At 39.3% G+C, this 23118-nt stretch overlaps 1 protein-coding gene and 1 pseudogene across 1 annotated transcript in view; both read right to left on the bottom strand.

Moving 5' to 3' along the window:
• The window catches only part of LOC116361467 (vitamin K-dependent protein S-like), a 64689-nt gene that overhangs the window by 39904 nt on the left and 1667 nt on the right, over positions 1-23118 (bottom strand). The window contains 4 exon segments of the mRNA XM_031815924.1: positions 1723-1747; positions 2355-2408; positions 2410-2503; positions 2694-2728. Of these exon segments, the coding sequence (XP_031671784.1) occupies positions 1723-1747; positions 2355-2408; positions 2410-2503; positions 2694-2728 (208 nt within the window).
• The window catches only part of LOC116361464 (ras GTPase-activating protein 3-like), a 23344-nt pseudogene continuing 22256 nt past the window's right edge, over positions 22031-23118 (bottom strand).

Genomic DNA, 23118 nt, shown 5'->3' with positions numbered 1-23118 from the left:
GTTATATTAGCTGACATCAGACAGACAGACAACAACACAGTGGGTTATATTAGCTGACATCAGACAGACAGACAACAACACAGTGGGGTTATATTAGCTGACATCTGTCATATCATCAGACAACAACACAGTGGGGTTATATTAGCTGACATCAGACAGACAACAACACAGTGGGGTTATATTAGCTGACATCAGACAGACAACAACACAGTGGGGATATATTAGCTGGCATCAGACAGACAACAACACAGTGGGGTTATATTAGCTGACATCAGACAGACAACAACACAGTGGGGTTATATTAGCTGACATCAGACAGACAACAACACAGTGGGGTTATATTAGCTGACATCAGACAGACAACAACACAGTGGGGTTATATTAGCTGGCATCAGACAGACAGACAACAACACAGTGGGGTTATATTAGCTGGCATCAGACATATCATCAGACAACAACACAGTGGGGTTATATTAGCTGACATCAGTCATATAATCAGACAGACACACAGTGGGGTTATATTAGCTGACATCAGACAGACAGACAACAACACAGTGGGGTTATATTAGCTGACATCAGACAGACAACAACACAGTGGGGTTATATTAGCTGACATCAGACAGACAGACAACAACACAGTGGGGTTATATTAGCTGACATCAGACAGACAACAACACAGTGGGGTTATATTAGCTGACATCAGTCAGACAGACAACAACACAGTAGGGTTATATTAGCTGACATCAGACAGACAGACAACAACACAGTGGGGTTATATTAGCTGACATCAGACAGACAGACAACAACACAGTGGGGTTATATTAGCTGACATCAGACAGACAACACAGTGGGGTTATATTAGCTGACATCAGACAGACAGACAACAACACAGTGGGGTTATATTAGCTGACATCAGACAGACAGACAACAACACAGTGGGGTTATATTAGCTGACATCAGACAGACAACACAGTGGGGTTATATTAGCTGACATCAAACAGACAGACAACAACACAGTGGGGTTATATTAGCTGACATCAGTCATATCATCAGACAACAACACAGTGGGGTTATATTAGCTGACATCAGACAGACAGACAACAACACAGTGGGGTTATATTAGCTGACATCAGTCATATCATCAGACAACAACACAGTGGGGTTATATTAGCTGACATCAGTCAGACAGACAACAACACAGTGGGGTTATATTAGCTGACATCAGTCAGACAGACACAACACAGTGGGGTTATATTAGCTGACATCAGACAGACAACAACACAGTGGGGTTATATTAGCTGACATCAGTCAGACAGACAACAACACAGTGGGGTTATATTAGCTGACATCAGACAGACAGACAACAACACAGTGGTGTTATATTAGCTGACATCAGTCAGACAGACAACAACACAGTGGGGTTATATTAGCTGACATCAGACAGACAACAACACAGTGGGGTTATATTAGCTGACATCAGACAGACAGACAACAACACAGTGGGGTTATATTAGCTGACATCAGACAGACAGACAACAACACAGTGGGGTTATATTAGCTGACATCAGACAGACAGACAACAACACAGTGGGGTTATATTAGCTGACATCAGTCACATGATAACTCAATGAGGAACGGTCAGCTAGATTCTATATCGCTAGATGTTGTTAATGGAAACATGTCTGAAAACAGGACTTCAACAGAGTGGGGGTTGAAACTCACAGACATATTGAGGATAGAAGTGTTCCTGTAAAAAGAGAGGAGACATTATTAGCAGACGCCTCGTGTCTGTCTGAGTTCTTCAACCAGTCAACAGCTTGAGGTCAACGCCCCACTCCATCCCACTCAGCTACGTCAACACTAGTCAACGTCCCAATGACCTGAGTCTGTTACAGACTACCCTACCCTCTGTCCCTCCTGACATGACCATCTAGTGACTACCCTCTCCCTCTCCCTAGGTCCCTCCTGACATTACCATCTAGTGACTACCCTCTCCCTCTCCCCAGGTCCCTCCTGACATGACCATCTAGTGTCTACCCTCTCCCTCTCCCCAGGTCCCTCCTGACATGACCATCTAGTGTCTACCCTCTCCCTCTTCCCAGGTCCCTCCTGACATGACTATCTAGAGACTACCCTCTCCCTCTCCCCAGGTCCCTCCTGACATGACCATCTAGTGACTACCCTCTCCCTCTCCCTAGGTCCCTCCTGATATGACCATCTAGTGTCTACCCTCTCCCTCTCCCTAGGTCCCTCCTGACATGACTATCTAGAGACTACCCTCTCCCTCTCCCCAGGTCCCTCCTGACATGACCATCTTGTAAGTAGTGTGCCAGGGGCCCTCAGGAGCCACTCACCGTCTCTGGGTAGTTCTCAAAGATCTCCCGTGCCTCCTCCTTGTTGCACAGTTCCCTCGATACATTCTCTCTCCAGGTTACCTTTCTTACTCTCCTCAAACATGGAGTTGGCCCTGCGGTGCCGAGACAGAAAACTGGGAGGCCCTGTTCTGAGTTAGGACTGGAGACACACATGTTGTAACTGGGTTGGTTATGTTTTCACTTGCTACTCCAGAAATATGTATTCAATGTGTTTCTATTGGTTGTGTTTGGAACGGACGCTGGGAGACAAGGATGCAAGTACAGGGAGTTATCTATTGGTTGTGTTGGACGGACGCTGGGAGACAAGGATGCAAGTACAGGGGAGTTATCGATTGGTCTGTGTTGGACGGACGCTGGGAGACAAGGATGCAAGTACAGGGGAGTTATCTATTGGTTTGTGTTGGACGGACGCTGGGAGACAAGGATGCAAGTACAGGGAGTTAATCTATTGGTTGTGTTGGACGGACGCTGGGAGACAAGGATGCAAAGTACAGGGAGTTATCTATTGGTTGTGTTGGACGGACGCTGGGAGACAAGGATGCAAGTACAGGGAGTTATCTATTGGTTGTGTTGGACGGACGCTGGGAGACAAGGATGCAAGTACAGGAGTTATCTATTGGTTGTGTTGGACGGACGCTGGGAGACAAGGATGCAAGTACACAGAGTATCTATTGGTTGTGTTGGACGGACGCTGGGAGACAAGGCTGCAAGTACACAGAGTTATCTAATTGGTTGTGTTGGACGGACGCTGGGAGACAGGATGCAAGTACAGGGATTTATCTATTGGTTTGTGTTGGACGGACGCTGGGAGACCAGGATGCAGTAACGGAGTTATCTATTGGTTGTGTTGGACGGACGCTGGGAGGACAAGGCTGCAAGTACACAGAGTTATCTATTGGTTGTGTTGGACGGACGCTGGGAGACAAGGATGCAAGTACAAGGATGCAAGTACAGGGAGGTTATCTATTGGTTGTGTTGGACGGACGCTGGGCAGACAAGGATGCAAGTACAGGGGTTATCTATTGGTTGTGTTGGACGGACGCTGGGAGACAAGGATGCAAGTACAGGGAGTTATCTATTGGTTGTGTTGGACGGACGTGGGAGACAAGGATGCAAGTACAGGGAGTTATCTATTGGTTGTGTTGGAATTAATGGAATTAATAAACAAGGGGAGTCAACAGTTAATTAAACAAGGGGAGTCAACAGTTAATAAACAAGGGGAAGTTAACAGTTAATAAACAAGGGAGGTCAAACAGTTAACAGTTAATAAACAAGGGGAGTTAACAGTTAATAAACAAGGGGAGTCAACAGTTAACAGTTAATAAACAAGGGGAGGTTACAGTTAATAAACAAGGGGAGTCAACAGTTAATAAACAAGGGGAGTTAACAGTTAATAAACAAGGGGAGTTAACAGTTAATAAAACAAGGGGAGTTAACAGTTAATAAACAAGGGAGTTAACAGTTAATAAACAAGGGGAGTCAACAGTTAATAAACAAGGGAGTTAACAGTTAATAACAAGGGGAGTCAACAGTTAATAAACAAGGGGAGTTAACAGTTAATAAACAAGGGGAGTCAACAGTCAACAGTTAATAAACAAGGGGAGTCAACAGTTAATAAACAAGGGGAGTTAACAGTTAATAAACAAGGGGAGTCAACAGTTAATAAACAAGGGGAGGTTAACAGTTAATAAACAAGGGAGGTCAACAGTCAACAGTTAATAAACAAGGGGAGTCAACAGTTAATAAACAAGGGGAGTTAACAGTTAATAAACAAGGGGAGTCAACAGTTAATAAACAAGGGGAGTCAACAGTTAATAACAAGGGGAGTCAACAGTTAATAAACAAGGGGAGTTAACAGTTAATAAACAAGGGGAGTAACAGTTAACAGTTAATAAACAAGGGGAGTTAACAGTTAATAAACAAGGGGAGTCAACAGTTATAAACAAGGGGAGTCAACAGTTAATAAACAAGGGGAGTCAACAGTTAATAAACAAGGAGTCAACAGTTAATAAACAAGGGGAGTCAACAGTTAATAAACAAGGGGAGTTAACAGTTAATAAACAAGGGGAGTCAACAGTTAATAAACAAGGGGAGTCAACAGTTAATAAACAAGGGGAGTCAACAGTTAATAAACAAGGGGAGTCAACAGTTAATAAACAAGGGGAGTTAACAGTTAACAGTTAATAAAACAAGGGGAGGTCAACAGTTAATAAACAAGGGGATGTCAACAGTTAATAAACAAGGGGAGTTAACAGTTAATAAACAAGGGGAGTCAACAGTTAAAAACAAGGGGAGTCAACAGTAATAAACAAGGGGAGTCAAACAGTTAATAAACAAGGGGAGTCAACAGTTAATAAACAAGGGAGTTAACAGTTAATAAACAAGGGGAGTTAACAGTTAATAAACAAGGGGACGTTAACAGTTAACAGTTAACTAAACAAGGGGGAAGTCAACAGTTAACAGTTAATAAACAAGGGGAGTTAACAGTTAATAAACAAGGGGAGTGACAGTGTAATAAACAAGGGAGTCAACAGTTAATAAACAAGGGGAGTTAAACAGTTTAACAGTTAATAAACAAGGGGTCCAACAGTTTAATAAACAAGGGGATCAACAGTTAATAAACAAGGGGCAGTCAACAGTTAATAAACAAGGGGAGTCAACAGTTTAATAAACAAGGGGAGTCAACCGTTAACAGTTAATAAACAAGGGGAGTCAACAGTCAACAGTTAATAAACAAGGGGAGTTAACAGTTAACAGTTAATAAACAAGGGGAGTTAACAGTTAATAAACAAGGGGAGTTAACAGTTAATAAACAAGGGGAGTCAACAGTTAACAGTTAATAAACAAGGGGAGTTAACAGTTAACAGTTAATAAACAAGGGGAGTTAACAGTTAATAAACAAGGGGAGTTAACAGTTAATAAACAAGGGGAGTTAACAGTTAACAGTTAATAAACAAGGGGAGTCAACAGTTAATAAACAAGGGGAGTCAACAGTTAATAAACAAGGGGAGTTAACAGTTAATAAACAAGGGGAGTTAACAGTTAATAAACAAGGGGAGTCAACAGTTAATAAACAAGGGGAGTCAACAGTTAATAAACAAGGGGAGTCAACAGTTAATAAACAAGGGGAGTTAACAGTTAATAAACAAGGGGAGTCAACAGTTAATAAACAAGGGGAGTCAACAGTTAATAAACAAGGGGAGTCAACAGTTAATAAACAAGGGGAGTTAACAGTTAATAAACAAGGGGAGTCAACAGTTAATAAACAAGGGGAGGTTAACAGTTAATAAACAAGGGGAGTTAACAGTTAATAAACAAGGGGAGTCAACAGTTAATAAACAAGGGGAGTCAACAGTTAATAAACAAGGGGAGTCAACAGTTAATAAACAAGGGGAGGTCAACAGATTAATAAACAAGGGGAGGGGTTAACAGTTAATAAACAAGGGGAGTTAACAGTTAATAAACAAGGGGAGTTAACAGTTAATAAACAAGGGGAGTCAACAGTTAATAAACAAGGGAGTCAACAGTTAATAAACAAGGGGAGTTAACAGTTAACAGTTAATAAACCAAGGGAGTCAACAGTTAATAAACAAGGGGAGTTAACAGTTAACAGTTAATAAACAAGGGGACGTCAACAGTTAATAAACAAGGGGAGTTAACAGTTAACAGTTAATAAACAAGGGGAATGTCAACAGTTAATAAACAAGGGGAGTTAACAGTTAATAAACAAGGGGAGTCAACAGTTAATAAACAAGGGGAGTTAACAGTTAACAGTTAATAAACAAGGGAGTCAACAGTTAATACACAAGGGGATGTTAACCAGTAATAAAACAAGGGGATGTTAACAGTTTAATAAACAAGGGACGTTAACAGTTAATAAACAAGGGTGGTAGAGTCAAACAGTTAATAAACAAGGGATGTCAACAGTTAATTAAACAAGGGGAAGTCAACAGTTAATAAACAGGGAGTCAACCGTAATAACAAAGGGGGCGTAGTCAACAGTTAATAAACAAGTGGGAGTTAACAGTTAACAGTTAATTAAACAAGGGGACGTTAACAGTTAATAAACAAGGGAGTCACAGTTAATAACAAGGGGAGTTAAAGTTAAAGTTTAATAAACCAAGGGGCGTCAACAGTTAATAAACAAGGGGACGTTAACCGTTAATAAACAAGGGGAAGTCAACAGTGTAATAAACAAGGGGAGTCAACAGTTAATACAACAAGGGGAGTCAACAGTTAATTAAAACAAGGGGCGTCAACAGTTAATAAACAAGGGAGTACAACAGTAAATAAACAAGGGGAGTTAACAGTTAATAAACAAGGGGAGTCAACAGTTAATAAACAAGGGGAGTCAACAGTTAATAAACAAGGGGAGTCAACAGTTAATAAACAAGGGGAGTCAACAGTTAATAAACCAAGGGAGTAACAGTTAATAAACAAGGGGAGTCAACAGTCAACAGTTTAATAAACAAGGGGAGTCAACAGTTAATAAACAAGGGGAAGTAACAGTTAATAAACAAGGGGAGTCAACAGTTAATAAACAAGGGGAGTCAACAGTTAATAAAACAAGGGGAGTCAACAGTTAATAAACAAGGGGAGTTAACAGTTAATAAACAAGGGGAGTTAACAGTTTAACAGTGTTAATAAACAAGGGAGTTAACAGTTAATTAAACAAGGGAGTCAACAGTAAAATTTAATAAACAAGGGGAGTCAACGTTATATAAACAAGGGGAGTCAACAGTTAATAAACAAGGGGAGTCAACAGTTAATAAACAAGGGGAGTCAACAGTTAATAACAAGGTGAGTTAACAGTTAATAAACAAGGGGACGTCAACAGTTTAATAAACAAGGGGAGTCACAGTAATAAACAAGGGGAAGTCAACAGTTAATAAACAAGGGGAGTCAACAGTTAATAAACTAAGGGGAAGGTTAACAGTTAATAAACAAGGGAGTTCAACAGTCAACAGTTAATAAACAAGGGGAGTCAACAGTTAATAAACAAGGGGGAGTAACAGTTAATAAACAAGGGGAGTCAACAGTTAATAAACAAGGGGATTCAAACAGTTAATAAACAAGGGGAGTCAACAGTTAATAAACAAGGGGAGTTAACAGTTAATAAAACAAGGGGAGTTAACAGTTAACAGTTAATAAACAAGGGGAGTTAACAGTTAATAAACAAGGGAGGTCAACAGTTAATAAACAAGGGGAGTCAACAGTTAATAAACAAGGGAAGTCAAACCGTTAATAAACAAGGGGAGTTAACAGTTAACAGTTAATAAACAAGGGGAGGTCAACAGTTAATAAACCAAGGGGAGTTAACAGTTAATAACAAGGGGAGTTAACAGTTAATAAACAAGGGGAGTTAACAGTTAATAAACAAGGGAGTTAACAGTTAACAGTTAATAAACAAGGGGAGTCAACAGTTAATAAACAAGGGAGTCAACAGTTAATAAACAAGGGGAGTTAACAGTTAACAGTTAATAAACAAGGGGAGTCAACAGTTAATAAACAAGGGGAGTCAACAGTTAATAAACAAGGGGAGTTAACAGTTAACAGTTAATAAACAAGGGGAGTCAACAGTTAATAAACAAGGGGAGTTAACAGTTAATAAACAAGGGGAGTTAACAGTAATAAACAAGGGAGTCAACAGTTAATAAACAAGGGAGTCAACAGTTAATAAACAAGGGGAGTCAACAGTTAATAAACAAGGGGAGTTAACAGTTAACAGTTAATAAACAAGGGGAGTCAACAGTTAATAAACAAGGGAGTCAACAGTTAATAAACAAGGGGAGTTAACAGTTAATAAACAAGGGGAGTCAACAGTTAATAAACAAGGGGAGTCAACAGTTAATAAACAAGGGGAGTCAACAGTTAATAAACAAGGGGAGTCAACAGTTAATAAACAAGGGGAGTTAACAGTTAACAGTTAATAAACAAGGGGAGTCAACAGTTAATAAACAAGGGGAGTCAACAGTTAATAAACAAGGGGAGTCAACAGTTAATAAACAAGGGGAGTCAACAGTTAATAAACAAGGGAGTCAACAGTTAATAAACAAGGGGAGTCAACAGTTAATAAACAAGGGGAGTTAACAGTTAATAAACAAGGGGAGTCAACAGTTAATAAACAAGGGGAGTCAACAGTTAATAAACAAGGGGAGTCAACAGTTAATAAACAAGGGGAGTCAACAGTTAATAAACAAGGGGAGTTAACAGTTAATAAACAAGGGGAGTTAACAGTTAATAAACAAGGGGAGTTAACAGTTAACAGTTAATAAACAAGGGGAGTCAACAGTTAACAGTTAATAAACAAGGGGAGTTAACAGTTAATAAACAAGGGGAGTTGACAGTTAATAAACAAGGGGAGTCAACAGTTAATAAACAAGGGGAGTTAACAGTTAACAGTTAATAAACAAGGGGAGTCAACAGTTAATAAACAAGGGGAGTCAACAGTTAATAAACAAGGGGAGTCAACAGTTAATAAACAAGGGGAGTCAACAGTTAATAAACAAGGGGAGTCAACCGTTAACAGTTAATAAACAAGGGGAGTCAACAGTCAACAGTTAATAAACAAGGGGAGTTAACAGTTAACAGTTAATAAAACAAGGGGAGTTAACAGTTAATAAACAAGGGGGAGTTAACCAGTTAATAAACAAGGGGAGTCAACAGTTAACAGTTAATAAACAAGGGGAGTTAACAGTTAACAGTTAATAAACAAGGGAGTTAACAGTTAATAACAAGGGGAGTTAACAGTTAATAAACAAGGGGAGTTAACAGTTAACAGTTAATAAACAAGGGAGTCAACAGTTAATAAACAAGGGGAGTCAACAGTTAATAAACAAGGGGAGTTAACAGTTAATAAACAAGGGGAGTTAACAGTAATAAAACAGGGGAGTCAACAGTTAATAAACAAGGGGAGTCAACAGTTAATAAACAAGGGAGTCAACAGTTAATAAACAAGGGGAGTTAACAGTTAATAAACAAGGGGAGTCAACAGTTATATAAACAAGGGGAGTCAACAGTTAATAAACAAGGGAGTCAACAGTTAATAAACAAGGGAGTTAACAGTTAATAAACAAGGGGAGTCAACAGTTAATAAACAAGGGGAGTCAACAGTTAATAAACAAGGGAGTTAACAGTTAATAACAAGGGGAGTCAACAGTTTAATAAAACAAGGGGGAGTCAACAGTTAATAAAACAAGGGGAGTCAACAGTTAATAAACAAGGGGAGTCAACAGTTAATAAACAAGGGGAGTTAACAGTTAATAAACAAGGGGAGTTAACAGTTAATAAACAAGGGGAGTTAACAGTTAATAAACAAGGGGAGTCAACAGTTAATAAACAAGGGGAGTCAACAGTTAATAAACAAGGGGAGTTAACAGTTAATAAACAAGGGGAGTTAACAGTTTAATAAAACAGGGGAGTTAACAGTTAATAAACAAGGGGGTAAGTTATAAACAAGGGGAGTAACAGTAATAAACAAGGGGAGTCAACAGTTAATAAACAAGGGAGTTAACAGTTAATAAACAAGGGGAGTTAACAGTTATAAACAAGGGGAGTCAACAGTTAATAAACAAGGGGATTAACAGTTAACAGTTAATAAACAAGGGGAGTCAACAGTTAATAACAAGGGGAGTTAACAGTTAACAGTTAATAACAAGGGGAGTCAACAGTTAATAAACAAGGGGAGTTAACAGTTAATAAACAAGGGAGTCAACAGTTAATAAACAAGGGGAGTTAACAGTTAACAGTTAATAAACAAGGGGAGTCAACAGTTAATAAACAAGGGGAGTTAACAGTTAATAAACAAGGGGAGTCAACAGTTAATAAACAAGGGGAGTCCAACAGTTAATAAACAAGGGGAGTCAACAGTTAATAAACAAGGGAGTCAACAGTTAATAACAAGGGGAGTCAACAGTTAATAAACAAGGGAGTTAACAGTTAACAGTTAATAAACAAGGGGAGTTAACAGTTAATAAACAAGGGGAGTCAACAGTTAATAAACAAGGGGAGTTAACAGTTAACAGTTAATAAACAAGGGGAGTCAACAGTTAATAAACAAGGGGAGTTAACAGTTAATAAACAAGGGGAGTCAACAGTTAATAAACAAGGGGAAGTCAACAGTTAAATAAACAAGGGGAGTCAACAGTTAATAAACAAGGGAGTCAACAGTTAATAAACAAGGGGAGTCAACAGTTAATAAACAAGGGGAGTTAACAGTTAATAACAAGGGGAGTCAACAGTTATAAACAAGGGGAGTCAACAGTTAATAAACAAGGGGAGTCAACAGTTAATAAACAAGGGGAGTCAACAGTTAATAAACAAGGGGAGTTAACAGTTAATAAACAAGGGGAGTCAACAGTCAACAGTTAATAAACAGGGGAGTCACAGTTAATTAAACAAGGGAGTTAACAGTTAATAAACAAGGGGAGTCAACAGTTAATAAACAAGGGGAGTCAAACAGTTAATAAACAAGGGGAGTCAACAGTTAATAAACAGGGGAGTTAACAGTTAATAAACAAGGGGAGTTAACAGTTAACAGTTAATAAACAAGGGGAGTTAACAGTTATAAACAAGGGAGTCAACAGTAATAAACAAGGGGAGTCAACAGTTAATAAACAAGGGGAGTCAACAGTTAATAAACAAGGGGAGTCAACAGTTAATAAACAAGGGGAGTCAACAGTTAATAAACAAGGGGAGTTAACAGTTAATAAACAAGGGGAGTCAACAGTTAATAAACAAGGGGAGTCAACAGTTAATAAACAAGGGGGAGTCAACAGTTAATAAACAAGGGGAGTCAACAGTTAATAACAAGGGGAGTTAACAGTTAACAGTTAATAACAAGGGGAGTCAACAGTTAATAAACAAGGGGAGTCAACAGTTAATAAACAAGGGGAGTTAACAGTTAATAAACAAGGGGAGTCAACAGTTTAATAAACAAGGGGGAGTCACAGTTAAATAAACAAGGGGAGTCAACAGTTAATAAACAAGGGGAGTCAACAGTTAATAAACAAGGGGAGTTAACAGTTAATAACAAGGGGAGTTAAACAGTTTAATAAACAAGGGGAGTTAACAGTTAACAGTTAATAAACAAGGGGAGTCAACAGTTAACAGTTAATAAACAAGGGGAGTTAACAGTTAATAAACAAGGGGAGTTGACAGTTAATAAACAAGGGGAGTCAACAGTTAATAAACAAGGGGAGTTAACAGTTAACAGTTAATAAACAAGGGGAGTCAACAGTTAATAAACAAGGGGAGTCAACAGTTAATAAACAAGGGGAGTCAACAGTTAATAAACAAGGGGAGTCAACAGTTAATAAACAAGGGGAGTCAACCGTTAACAGTTAATAAACAAGGGGAGTCAACAGTTAATAAACAAGGGGAGTCAACAGTTAATAAACAAGGGAGTTAACAGTTAATAAACAAGGGGAGTTAACAGTTAATAAACAAGGGAGTCAACAGTTAACAGTTAATAAACAAGGGGAGTTAACAGTTAACAGTTAATAAACAAGGGGAGTTAACAGTTAATAAACAAGGGGAGTTAACAGTTAATAAACAAGGGGAGTTAACAGTTAACAGTTAATAAACAAGGGGAGTCAACAGTTAATAAACAAGGGGAGTCAACAGTTAATAAACAAGGGGAGTTAACAGTTAATAAACAAGGGGAGTTAACAGTTAATAAACAAGGGAGTCAACAGTTAATAAACAAGGGGAGTCAACAGTTAATAAACAAGGGGAGTCAACAGTTAATAAACAAGGGGAGTTAACAGTTAATAAACAAGGGAGTCAACAGTTAATAAACAAGGGGAGTCAACAGTTAATAAACAAGGGGAGTCAACAGTTAATAAACAAGGGGAGTTAACAGTTAATAAACAAGGGGAGTCAACAGTTAATAAACAAGGGGAGTCAACAGTTAATAAACAAGGGGAGTTAACAGTTAATAAACAAGGGGAGTCAACAGTTAATAAACAAGGGGAGTCAACAGTTAATAAACAAGGGGAGTTAACAGTTAATAAACAAGGGGAGTTAACAGTTAATAAACAAGGGGAGTTAACAGTTAATAAACAAGGGGAGTTAACAGTTAATAAACAAGGGGAGTCAACAGTTAATAAACAAGGGGAGTCAACAGTTAATAAACAAGGGGAGTTAACAGTTAATAAACAAGGGGAGTTAACAGTTAACAGTTAATAAACAAGGGGAGTTAACCGTTAACAGTTAATAAACAAGGGGAGTTAACAGTTAATAAACAAGGGGAGTCAACAGTTAATAAACAAGGGGAGTTAACAGTTAATAAACAAGGGGAGTCAACAGTTAATAAACAAGGGGAGTTAACAGTTAACAGTTAATAAACAAGGGGAGTTAACAGTCAACAGTTAATAAACAAGGGGAGTTAACAAGTTAATAAACAAGGGGAGTTAACAGTTTAATAAACAAGGGGAGTCAACAGTTAAATAAACAAGGGGAGTTAACAAGTTAATAAACAAGGGAGTTAACAGTTAATAAACAAGGGGAGTTAACAGTTAATAAACAAGGGGAGTCACAGTTTAATAAACAAGGGGAGTTAACAGTTTAATAAACAAGGGGAGTCAACAGTCAACAGTTAATAAACAAGGGGAGTCAACAGTTAATAAACAAGGGGAGTTAAACAGTTAATAAACAAGGGGAGTTAACAGTTAATAAACAAGGGGAGTTAACAGTTAATAAACAAGGGGAGTCACAGTTAATAACAAGGGGAGTCAACAGTTAATAAACAAGGGGAGTTTAACAGTTAATAAACAAGGGGAGTCAACAGTCAACAGTTAATAAACAAGGGGAGTTAACAGTTAATAAACAAGGGGAGTTCAACAGTTAAATAAACAAGGGGAGTCAACAGTTAATAAACAAGGGGAGTTAACAGTTAATAAACAAGGGGAGTCAACACGTTAATAAACAAGGGGAGTCAACAGTTAATAAAACAGGGGAGTTAAACAGTTAACTAACAAGGGGAGTTAACAGTTAATAAACAAGGGGAGTTAACAGTTAATAAACAAGGGGAGTCAACAGTTAATAAACAAGGGGAGTTAACAGTTAATAAACAAGGGGAGTCAACAGTTAATAAACAAGGGGAGTTAACAGTTAACAGTTAATAAACAAGGGGAGTTAACAGTCAACAGTTAATAAACAAGGGGAGTTAACAGTTAATAAACAAGGGGAGTTAACAGTTAATAAACAAGGGGAGTCAACAGTTAATAACAAGGGGAGTTAACAGTTAATAAACAAGGGGAGTCAACAGTTAATAAACAGGGGAGTTAACAGTTAATAAACAAGGGGAGTTAACAGTTAATAAACAAGGGGAGTCAACAGTTAATAAACAAGGGAGTTAACAGTTAATTAAACAAGGGGAGTCAACAGTTAATAAACAAGGGGAGTTAAACAGTTAATAAACAAGGGAGTTAACAGTTAATAAACCAAGGGGAGTTAACAGTTAACAGTTAATAAACAAGGGGAGTTAACAGTTAACAGTTAATAAACAAGGGGAGTTAACAGTCAACAGTTAATAAACAAGGGGAGTTAACAGTTAACAGTTAATAAACAAGGGGAGTCAACAGTCAACAGTTAATAACAAGGGGAGTCAACAGTTAATAAACAAGGGGAGTTAACAGTTAATAAACAAGGGGAGTCAACAGTTAACAGTTAATAAACAAGGGGAGTCAACAGTTAATAAACAAGGGGAGTCAACAGTTAACAGTTAATAAACAAGGGGAGTTAAACAGTTAATAAACAAGGGGAGTTAACAGTTAACAGTTAATAAACAAGGGGAGTCAACAGTTAATAAACAAGGGGAGTTAACAGTTAATAAACAGGGGAGTCAACAGTTAACAGTTAATAAACAAGGGGAGTCAACAGTTAATAAACAAGGGGAGTCAACAGTTAATAAACAAGGGGAGTCAACCGTTAACAGTTAATAACAAGGGGAGTCAACAGTCAACAGTTAATAAACAAGGGGAGTCAACAGTTAATAAACAAGGGGAGTCAACAGTCAACAGTTAATAAACAAGGGGAGTTAACAGTTAATAAACAAGGGGAGTTAACAGTTATAAACAAGGGGAGTCACAGTCAACAGTTAATAAACAAGGGAGTCAACAGTTAACAGTTAATAAACAAGGGGAGTTAACAGTTAATAAACAAGGGGAGTCAACAGTTAACAGTTAATAAACAAGGGGAGTTAACAGTTAATAAACAAGGGGAGTTAACAGTTAATAAACAAGGGGAGTCAACCAGTTAATAAACAAGGGGAGTCAACAGTTAATAAACAAGGGGAGTCAACAGTTAATAAACAAGGGAGTCAACAGTCAACAGTTAATAAACAAGGGGAGTTAACAGTTAATAAACAAGGGGAGTTTAACAGTTAATAAACAAGGGAGTCAACAGTTAACAGTTAATAAACAAGGGGAGTTAACAGTTAACAGTTAATAAACAAGGGGAGTCAACAGTTAATAAACAAGGGGAGTCAACAGTTAACAGTTAATAAACAAGGGGAGTTAACAGTTAATAAACAAGGGGAGTCAACAGTTAATAAACAAGGGGAGTTAACAGTTAATAAACAAGGGGAGTTAACAGTTAACAGTTAATAAACAAGGGGAGTTAACAGTTAACAGTTAATAAACAAGGGGAGTCAACAGTTAATAAACAAGGGGAGTCAACAGTTAACAGTTAATAAACAAGGGGAGTCAACCGTTAATAAACAAGGGGAGTCAACAGTTAATAAACAAGGGGAGTTAACAGTTAATAAACAAGGGGAGTTAACAGTTAACAAACAAGGGGAGTTAACAGTTAATAAACAAGGGGAGTTAACAGTTAATAAACAAGGGGAGTTAACAGTTAATAAACAAGGGGAGTCAACAGTTAATAAACAAGGGGAGTTAACAGTTAATAAACAAGGGAGTTAACAGTTAACAGTTAATAAACAAGGGGAGTCAACAGTAATAACAAGGGGAGTCAACAGTTAATAAACAAGGGGAGTCAACAGTTAAGTTAATAAACAAGGGAGTCAACAGTTAATAAACAAGGGGAGTCAACAGTTAACAGTTAATAAACAAGGGGAGTCAACAGTTAATAAACAAGGGGAGTCAACAGTTAATAAACAAGGGGAGTCAACAGTTAATAAACAAGGGGAGTTAACAGTTAACAGTTAATAAACAAGGGGAGTTAACAGTTAACAGTTAATAAACAAGGGGAGTCAACAGTTAACAGTTAATAAACAAGGGGAGTCAACAGTTAATAAACAAGGGACAAGAAACAAACAAGGACCGCGTCTGGACAAGGGATAAAAACACAACGACGATAATGCTGACACGAGGAACAAACTGAGGAACAGACAGATATAGAAGGGGCAGTCAACAACATGAAGGAGTCCAGGTGAGTCCAATGAGCGCTGATGCGTGTAATGATGTTGGCAGGTGTCTGTAATGATGGGCAGCCTGGCGCCCTCGAGCGCCAGATACGGGGAGCGGGAGCAGGCGTGTCAGGTTGGTTGAATTTACATATAAAATTAGGTGTCATGATATCGGCGACACTTGCAGATAGGGGGAGATCACAAAATGTAAACTCCTCCCAGTCTGATATTAACACTTCAAGTGTAACAGTATAGCTTCCGTCCCTCTCCTCGCCCCTACCTGGGCTCGTACCAGGAACACATCGACAACAGCCACCCTCGAAGCATCGTCACCCCATCGCTCCAGAGCAAGGGGAACAACTACTTCAAGGTCTAAGAGCGAGTGACGTCACCGATTGAAAAGCTATTAGCGCGTCACCGCTAACTAGCTAGCCGTTTCACATCGGTTACGCCAGCATTAGGTCCCGTTCTGAAACACTGTATTCTATTTTCAGATGGACAATGTGTACGAGTTCACTAGGTACATGTCCAGATGTATACAGTACATGTATAGTACCTGTTAGATATTGAGGGGGCTTCCTGGGATGTACTTTTTATTCAATGTTATTGCTGTAAAACTTGAGTTAGCTAGCATGCTCTAATTACAATGGTCACATTAGCTCCCTGCTTAATACTGATATTGACATGCAAGCGGAGGAATCACGAATGTTCGGCAGTCAACATACTGGTTGATTCCTGCACATCTAAATGTGTTTCCTTCTGTCTATAGTCAGAATAAACACCAAATCAACTGTGTGATCGATGGCAGGGCCCGTCCTTTCTTTCTTTTTTTTAAACACAACGCAAGAAGTTACGAAGTACTGATGACGTCCGTAACACTCACACAACACGTGTTTAATTACATCGTTATTACAATGTGATGACAGCGGGGGGGGGGGGGGGGGGGGGGGAGTATGGGGTTTGTGTGAATGGTGTATGTGACCACATAGGAATCTATATTGATATTTTACACATGATTTGATGGATGACTCATTTGGATCAAACTGTAGATTAAACGGATTAGTAAACAGTCCCATTTCAACAGGTCTTTGTTCTTGTTTTAGCAGGGTATTACCCCCCCCCCCCCCAACACGTGGTCTTATTTAAATTATTTAAAGCAATTTTGTTTAAAAAAAACAAAACATAAATAATCTAGGAGGTGTCACTCATCTTCCAGGACTGCTTTAACAGTGTAAAAACATCCGATCACCTGTTGCCTTTTTGTCGACATACGCAGCTCAAAACACGTTTCAGACTTTATAACATGTTGTGGAAAGTAGCGTTGGCTTTCGGCGCATTAAAGTTGTCTTTTAGTAGCAAGTTATCGTTAATTCTTTGGCTTTGACGGATATAAATTGTATTTTAGTATGGAAGTTGCCATTAATTCGTTGGCTTTGACGGATATAAATTGTATTTTAGTATGGAAGTTACCGTTAATTCGTTGGCTTTGACGGATATAAATTGTATTTTAGTATGGAAGTTACCATTAATTCGTTGGCTTTGACGGATATAAATTGTATTTTAGTATGTAAATTACCGTTAATTCGTTGGCTTTGACGGATATAAATTGTATTTTAGTATGGAAGTTACCGTTAATTCTTTGGGAAAAGAAAAACACCAAACATACACCCCCTGATCTTAAAGCGTAAAACAACCACCAAAGTTGTACTTTGACTTTCCACAGACATAAGTCCATGTTTCCGTTATCCAACATAAAGTCAAATAAAGTTTCACTTACATCGATGAGCATCGCAAAGCGCCACCAGAAAGATGAAACAAGCCACCGATTCTCCTAATAAACTATGTTTATTTCTCCACATAATAAAACCGATCCTCGGAACAGCTCAGGTCCGCGACAAAAACTTTAATCTTCCCGAAAATGTTTTCGCCTGTTCAGTGGAGAGGGAGCTGGGACTGGACCGGGAGCGGAGAGAGGAGAGGAGGGAGACGTGTGTGTCGTGAACAGCATTAACATGAGCAACAAAACTGGAATCGGCGTTAAGCCTTCAAAATAAAATACTAATATATATATATATATTCACCAAAGTAGTGCACTGGGTCTGTATAGATCCGTTTGAGTCCATGTTCTCTTGATAAGTGCATAAATTGGACCGTTTTCCTGTCCTATTAAACATTCCAAATGAAACCAGTACTTGTCAGGAAAAATGTATGCAGTTTAAAAAACAACAACATTATTTTCTTTAGGAATGTAATTCAGTAAAAGTAAATGTAGTCAAAAATGTAAATAGTAAAGTCAAGTAAAGATACCCAGAAAAACTGACAGAACACAACTGTTTGTCTTTAAGAGCTACAATAGTAATATGGGTGTGTAACGGATGTGAAACGGCTAGCTAGTTCGCGGTGGTGCGTGCTAAATAGCGTTTTGTGGGTGACTGTTGTTGATGTGTGCAGAGGGTCCCTGGTTCGCGCCCGGGTATGGGCGAGGGGACTGTCTAAAGTTATACCAGTTGTGTTCTGTGAGTGTCAGTGATTAGGCTGTACATTGCAATATACCGACTGAGCACACACTGGTTGTTCTATAACAACATTCCAACCGCGTTTAGCATTATCTAGTACAAGTGTGGAATGATTCCAAAAATAGCATCCGTTTCCATCTGTTTCAGTGGGGGACTTTTATTTTGAAGGTGAACCGACCATTCCACTGTTGTTGACCCCGCAAATGTTGTTCACGACACACTGGTGTTACGGGGTGGAGGTGACAGAGGGAGCGCTGTTACTCTCTGCTCTACAAACATACACTGTGCTGCCTGCCCTGTTTTGCTGTGCTGGGACTTTGAGTTGAGGACAGTATTTGAACCCCTGACTAGTGGCCCTGGAATATTGTAGATAAACAGAGACAGTTTTTACATTCCTGACCAGAGGCCCTGGTAGACTGTAGAGGAACAGAGGAACAGAGACAGTTTTTACATTCCAGACCAGAGGCCCTGGTCGACTGTAGAGGAATAGAGACCGTATTTAAACCCTTGACTAGAGACCCTGGTAGACTGCAGAGGAACAGAGACCGTATTTAAACCCCTGACTAGAGATCCTGGTAGACTGCAGAGGAACAGAGACCGTATTTAAACCCTGACTAGAGACCCTGGTAGACTGCAGAGGAACAGAGACCGTATTTAAACCCCTGACTAGAGATCCTGGTAGACTGCAGAGGAACAGAGACCGTATTTAAAACCCCTGACTAGAGATCCTGGTAGACTGCAGAGACAGTATTTAAACCCCTGACTAGAGGGGGCATGGTTTCAGATGTTTAGATGAAGAGGTTTCAGATGTTTAGATACTGTATGACGAGGTTTCAGATGTTTAGATACTGTATGAAGAGGTTTCAGATGTTTAGATACTGTATGAAGAGGAAGGGTTTCAGATGTTTAGATACTGTATGAAGAGGAAAAGGTTTCAGATGTTTAGATACTGTATGAAGAGGAAGGGTTTCAGATGTTTAGATACTGTATGAAGAGGTTTCAGATGTTTAGATACTGTATGAAGAGGTTTCAGATGTTTAGATACTGTATGAAGAGGTTTCAGATGTTTAGATACTGTATGAAGAGGAAGAGGTTTCAGATGTTTAGATACTGTATGAAGAGGTTTCAGATGTTTAGATACTGTATGAAGAGGAAGAGGTTTCAGATGTTTAGATACTGTATGAAGAGGTTTCAGATGTTAGATACTGTATGAAGAGGAAGAGGTTTCAGATGTTTAGATACTGCATGAAGAGGTTTCAGATGTTTTAGATACTGTATGAAGAGGTTTCAGAGTTTAGGATACTGTATGAAGAGGTTTTCAAGATTTTAGATACCTGTATGAAGAGGTTTCCAGCATGTTTAGATTACTGTATGAAGAGGTTTCCAAGATGTTTAGATACTGTATGAAAGGTTTCAGATTGTTTAGAATACTGTAATGAAAGAGGTTTCAGATGTTTAGATACTGTAATGAAGAGGTTTCAGATGTTAGATACTGTATGAAGAGGTTTCAGATGTTTTAGATACTGTATGAAGAGGTTTCAGATGTTAGATACTGTATGAAGAGGTTTCAGATGTTTAGATACTGTATGAAGAGGTTTCAGATGTTTAGATACTGTATGAAGAGGTTTCAGATGTTTAGATACTGTATGAAGAGGTTTCAGATGTTAGATACTGTATGAAGAGGTTTCAGATGTTTAGATCTGTATGAAGAGGTTTCAGATTTTAGATACTGTATGAAGAGGTTTCAGATGTTTAGATACTGTATGAAGAGGTTTCAGATGTTTAGATACTGTATGAAGAGGTTTCAGATGTTTTAGATACCTGTATGAGAGGGTTCAGATGTTTAGATACTGTATTGAGAGTTTTCCAGATGTTAGATACTGTATGAAGAGGAAGAGGTTTCAGATTTTAGGATACTGTATGAAGAGGTTTCAGATGTTTAGATACTGTATGAAGAGGTTTCAGATGTTTAGATACTGTATGAAGAGGTCAGATGTTAGATACTGTATGAGAGGGAAGAGGTTTCAGATGGTTTAGATACTGGTATGAAGAGGTTTTCAGATGTTTAGATACTGTTTATGAAGAGGTTTTCAGATGTTTTAGATACTGTATGAAGAGGTTTCAGATGTTTCGATACTGTATGAAGAGGAAGAGGTTTTCAGGATTGTTTAGATACCTGTGATGAAGAGGAAGAGGTTTCAGATGTTAGATACTGTATGAAGAGGAAGAGGTTTCAGATGTTTAGATACTTGTATGAAGAGGAAGAGGTTCAGTTCAGATGTTTAGTACTGTATGAAGAGGTTTCAGATTGTTTAGATACTGTATGAAGAGGTTTCAGATGTTTTCAGAAGATAGGCAGGGACTGCTGTCCTTGCTTGAGGGGGACGCCATATGCATACATACAAGCACACACTACACAGGCACTACACACACACTTTCTCTCTCACGCACTCCATTATAAATTATCACATTGACGGGACACACTGCAAGTTTATGGCCAATAGTACCATCAATACACACATCTGTGACCTTTCAACTCCTTGGTCCCCCCCCCCCCCCCCCGTCTTGGTTTGACCAATCAAAAGGACAGATCCTTCAATGAACACTTGGGCTTTCCGTACTACAAGAAACAGACTAACCTCAGAACACTTTCCAGCAGCATACCACCCTGCATACCACTGGTTGGTCCTGGTCAGCAGCATACCACCCTACATACCACTGGTTGGTCCTGGTCAGCAGCATACCACCCTGCATACCACTGGTTGGTCCTGGTCAGCAGCATACCACCCTACATACCACTGGTTGGTCCTGGTCAGCAGCATACCACCCTGCATACCACTGGTTGGTCCTGGTCAGCAGCATACCACCCTACATACCACTGCTGGCTTGCTTCTGAAGCTAAGCAGGGTTGGTCCTGGTCAGCAGCATACCACCCTACATACCACTGCTGGCTTGCTTCTGAAGCTAAGCAGGGTTGGTCCTGGTCAGCAGCATACCACCCTACATACCACTGCTGGCTTGCTTCTGAAGCTAAGCAGGGTTGGTCCTGGTCAGCAGCATACCACCCTACATACCACTGCTGGCTTGCTTCTGAAGCTAAGCAGGGTTGGTCCTGGTCAGCAGCATACCACCCTGCATACCACTGCTGGCTTGCTTCTGAAGCTAAGCAGGGTTGGTCCTGGTCAGCAACATACCACCCTGCATACCACTGCTGGCTTGCTTCTGAAGCTAAGCAGAGTTGGTCCTGGTCAGCAACATACCACCCTGCATACCACTGCTGGCTTGCTTCTGAAGCTAAGCAGGGTTGGTCCTGGTCAGTTCCTGGATGGGAGACCAGATGCTGCTGGAAGTGGTGTTGGAGGGCCAGTAGGAGGCACTCTTTCCTCTGGTCTAAAAAAATATCCCAATGCCCCAGGGCAGTGATTGGGGACACTGCCCTGTGTAGGGGGATGTTAAATGGGTGTCCTGACTCTCTGTGGTCATTAAAGATCCCATGGCACTTATCATTAGAGTAGAGGTAAGAGTAGAGTAGGGGTGTTAACCCTGGTGTCCTGGCTAAATTCTCAATCTGGCCCTCCAACCATCACAGTCACCTAATAATCCCCAGTTTACAATTGGCTCATTCATCCTCCTCCTCTCCCCTGTAACTATTCCCCAGGTTGTTGCTGTAAATGAGAACGTTTTCTCAGTCAACTTACCTGGTCAAATAACAGATACATCCATGTAAAAGACAACACATTCTGAATGAAAGCCACTCAGACAACAACCGGTTTGCCTTCATTTAGTTCTTTCTCATTTTAAACCATTCAGTTGTTCTGTACAGAGATACATAATAACGTCTTAATACTCTTGATATATTTATACAAAATACACTGTTATCCTTTAGAAGAGGAAAATCCTGGAGGGGATTATATTTTTTAGGGGGAGGGGGGGGACAATTTGAAGATGCTCGTCTGAAGATATAAAACACAAGGAGCATTAAGGTACAGACTATTCTGTAAGACAAGACGCTAGTCTGAAGATATAAAACACAAGGAGCATTAAGGTACAGACTATTCTGTAGGACAAGACGCTCGTCTGAAGATATAAAACACAAGGAGCATTAAGGTACAGACTATTCTGTAAGACAAGACGCTAGTCTGAAGATTTAAAACACAAGGAGCATTAAGGTACAGACTATTCTGTAGGACAAGACGCTAGTCTGAAGATATAAAACACAAGGAGCATTAAGGTACAGACTATTCTGTAGGACAAGACGCTAGTCTGAAGATATAAAACACACTCAATGTTGAGGACCATCAAACATTTTTAAAAAACCCCACAAAGATAGAAAATATACATTTGTAGCAATTGGCATTATGGTTTTTAAATGGGTTGTGGTGTGGAGATATACAAAGACATCTCAGCAACACATATGACTTGGTTCAGGAATGCAGATGTAGATAATACCAGCCTGTTTAGCTTTCCATTAGGAGACAACGACATAGGAGTGTTATCTAACCAGACCGGTAGCTACAGAAGACTGTCTGCCATCATGGAAGACTCTGTACCTAACAACACCCACGGACTACAGAGAGAATGGATGCCCAGCTAGATCTGTTGCGTTGGACATAGCAACCTGTCATCGGGTTAGTTCTGTTGGTTTGGACATAGCAACCTGTCATCGGGTTAGTTCTGTTGGTTTGGACATAGCAACCTGTCATCGGGTTAGTTCTGTTGGTTTGGACATAGCAACCTGTCATCGGGTTAGTTCTGTTGGTTTGGACATAGCAACCTGTCATCGGGTTAGTTCTGTTGGTTTGGACATAGCAACCTGTCATCGGGTTAGTTGTTGTTTGGACATAGCACCTGTCAT

This window comes from Oncorhynchus kisutch, unplaced genomic scaffold, assembly GCF_002021735.2.
Source record: "Oncorhynchus kisutch isolate 150728-3 unplaced genomic scaffold, Okis_V2 scaffold700, whole genome shotgun sequence".
Lineage (NCBI taxonomy): Eukaryota > Metazoa > Chordata > Actinopteri > Salmoniformes > Salmonidae > Oncorhynchus > Oncorhynchus kisutch.
The sequence above is the reverse complement of the archived record's forward strand: the minus strand, read 5'-3'. Positions and strand labels throughout refer to the sequence as shown.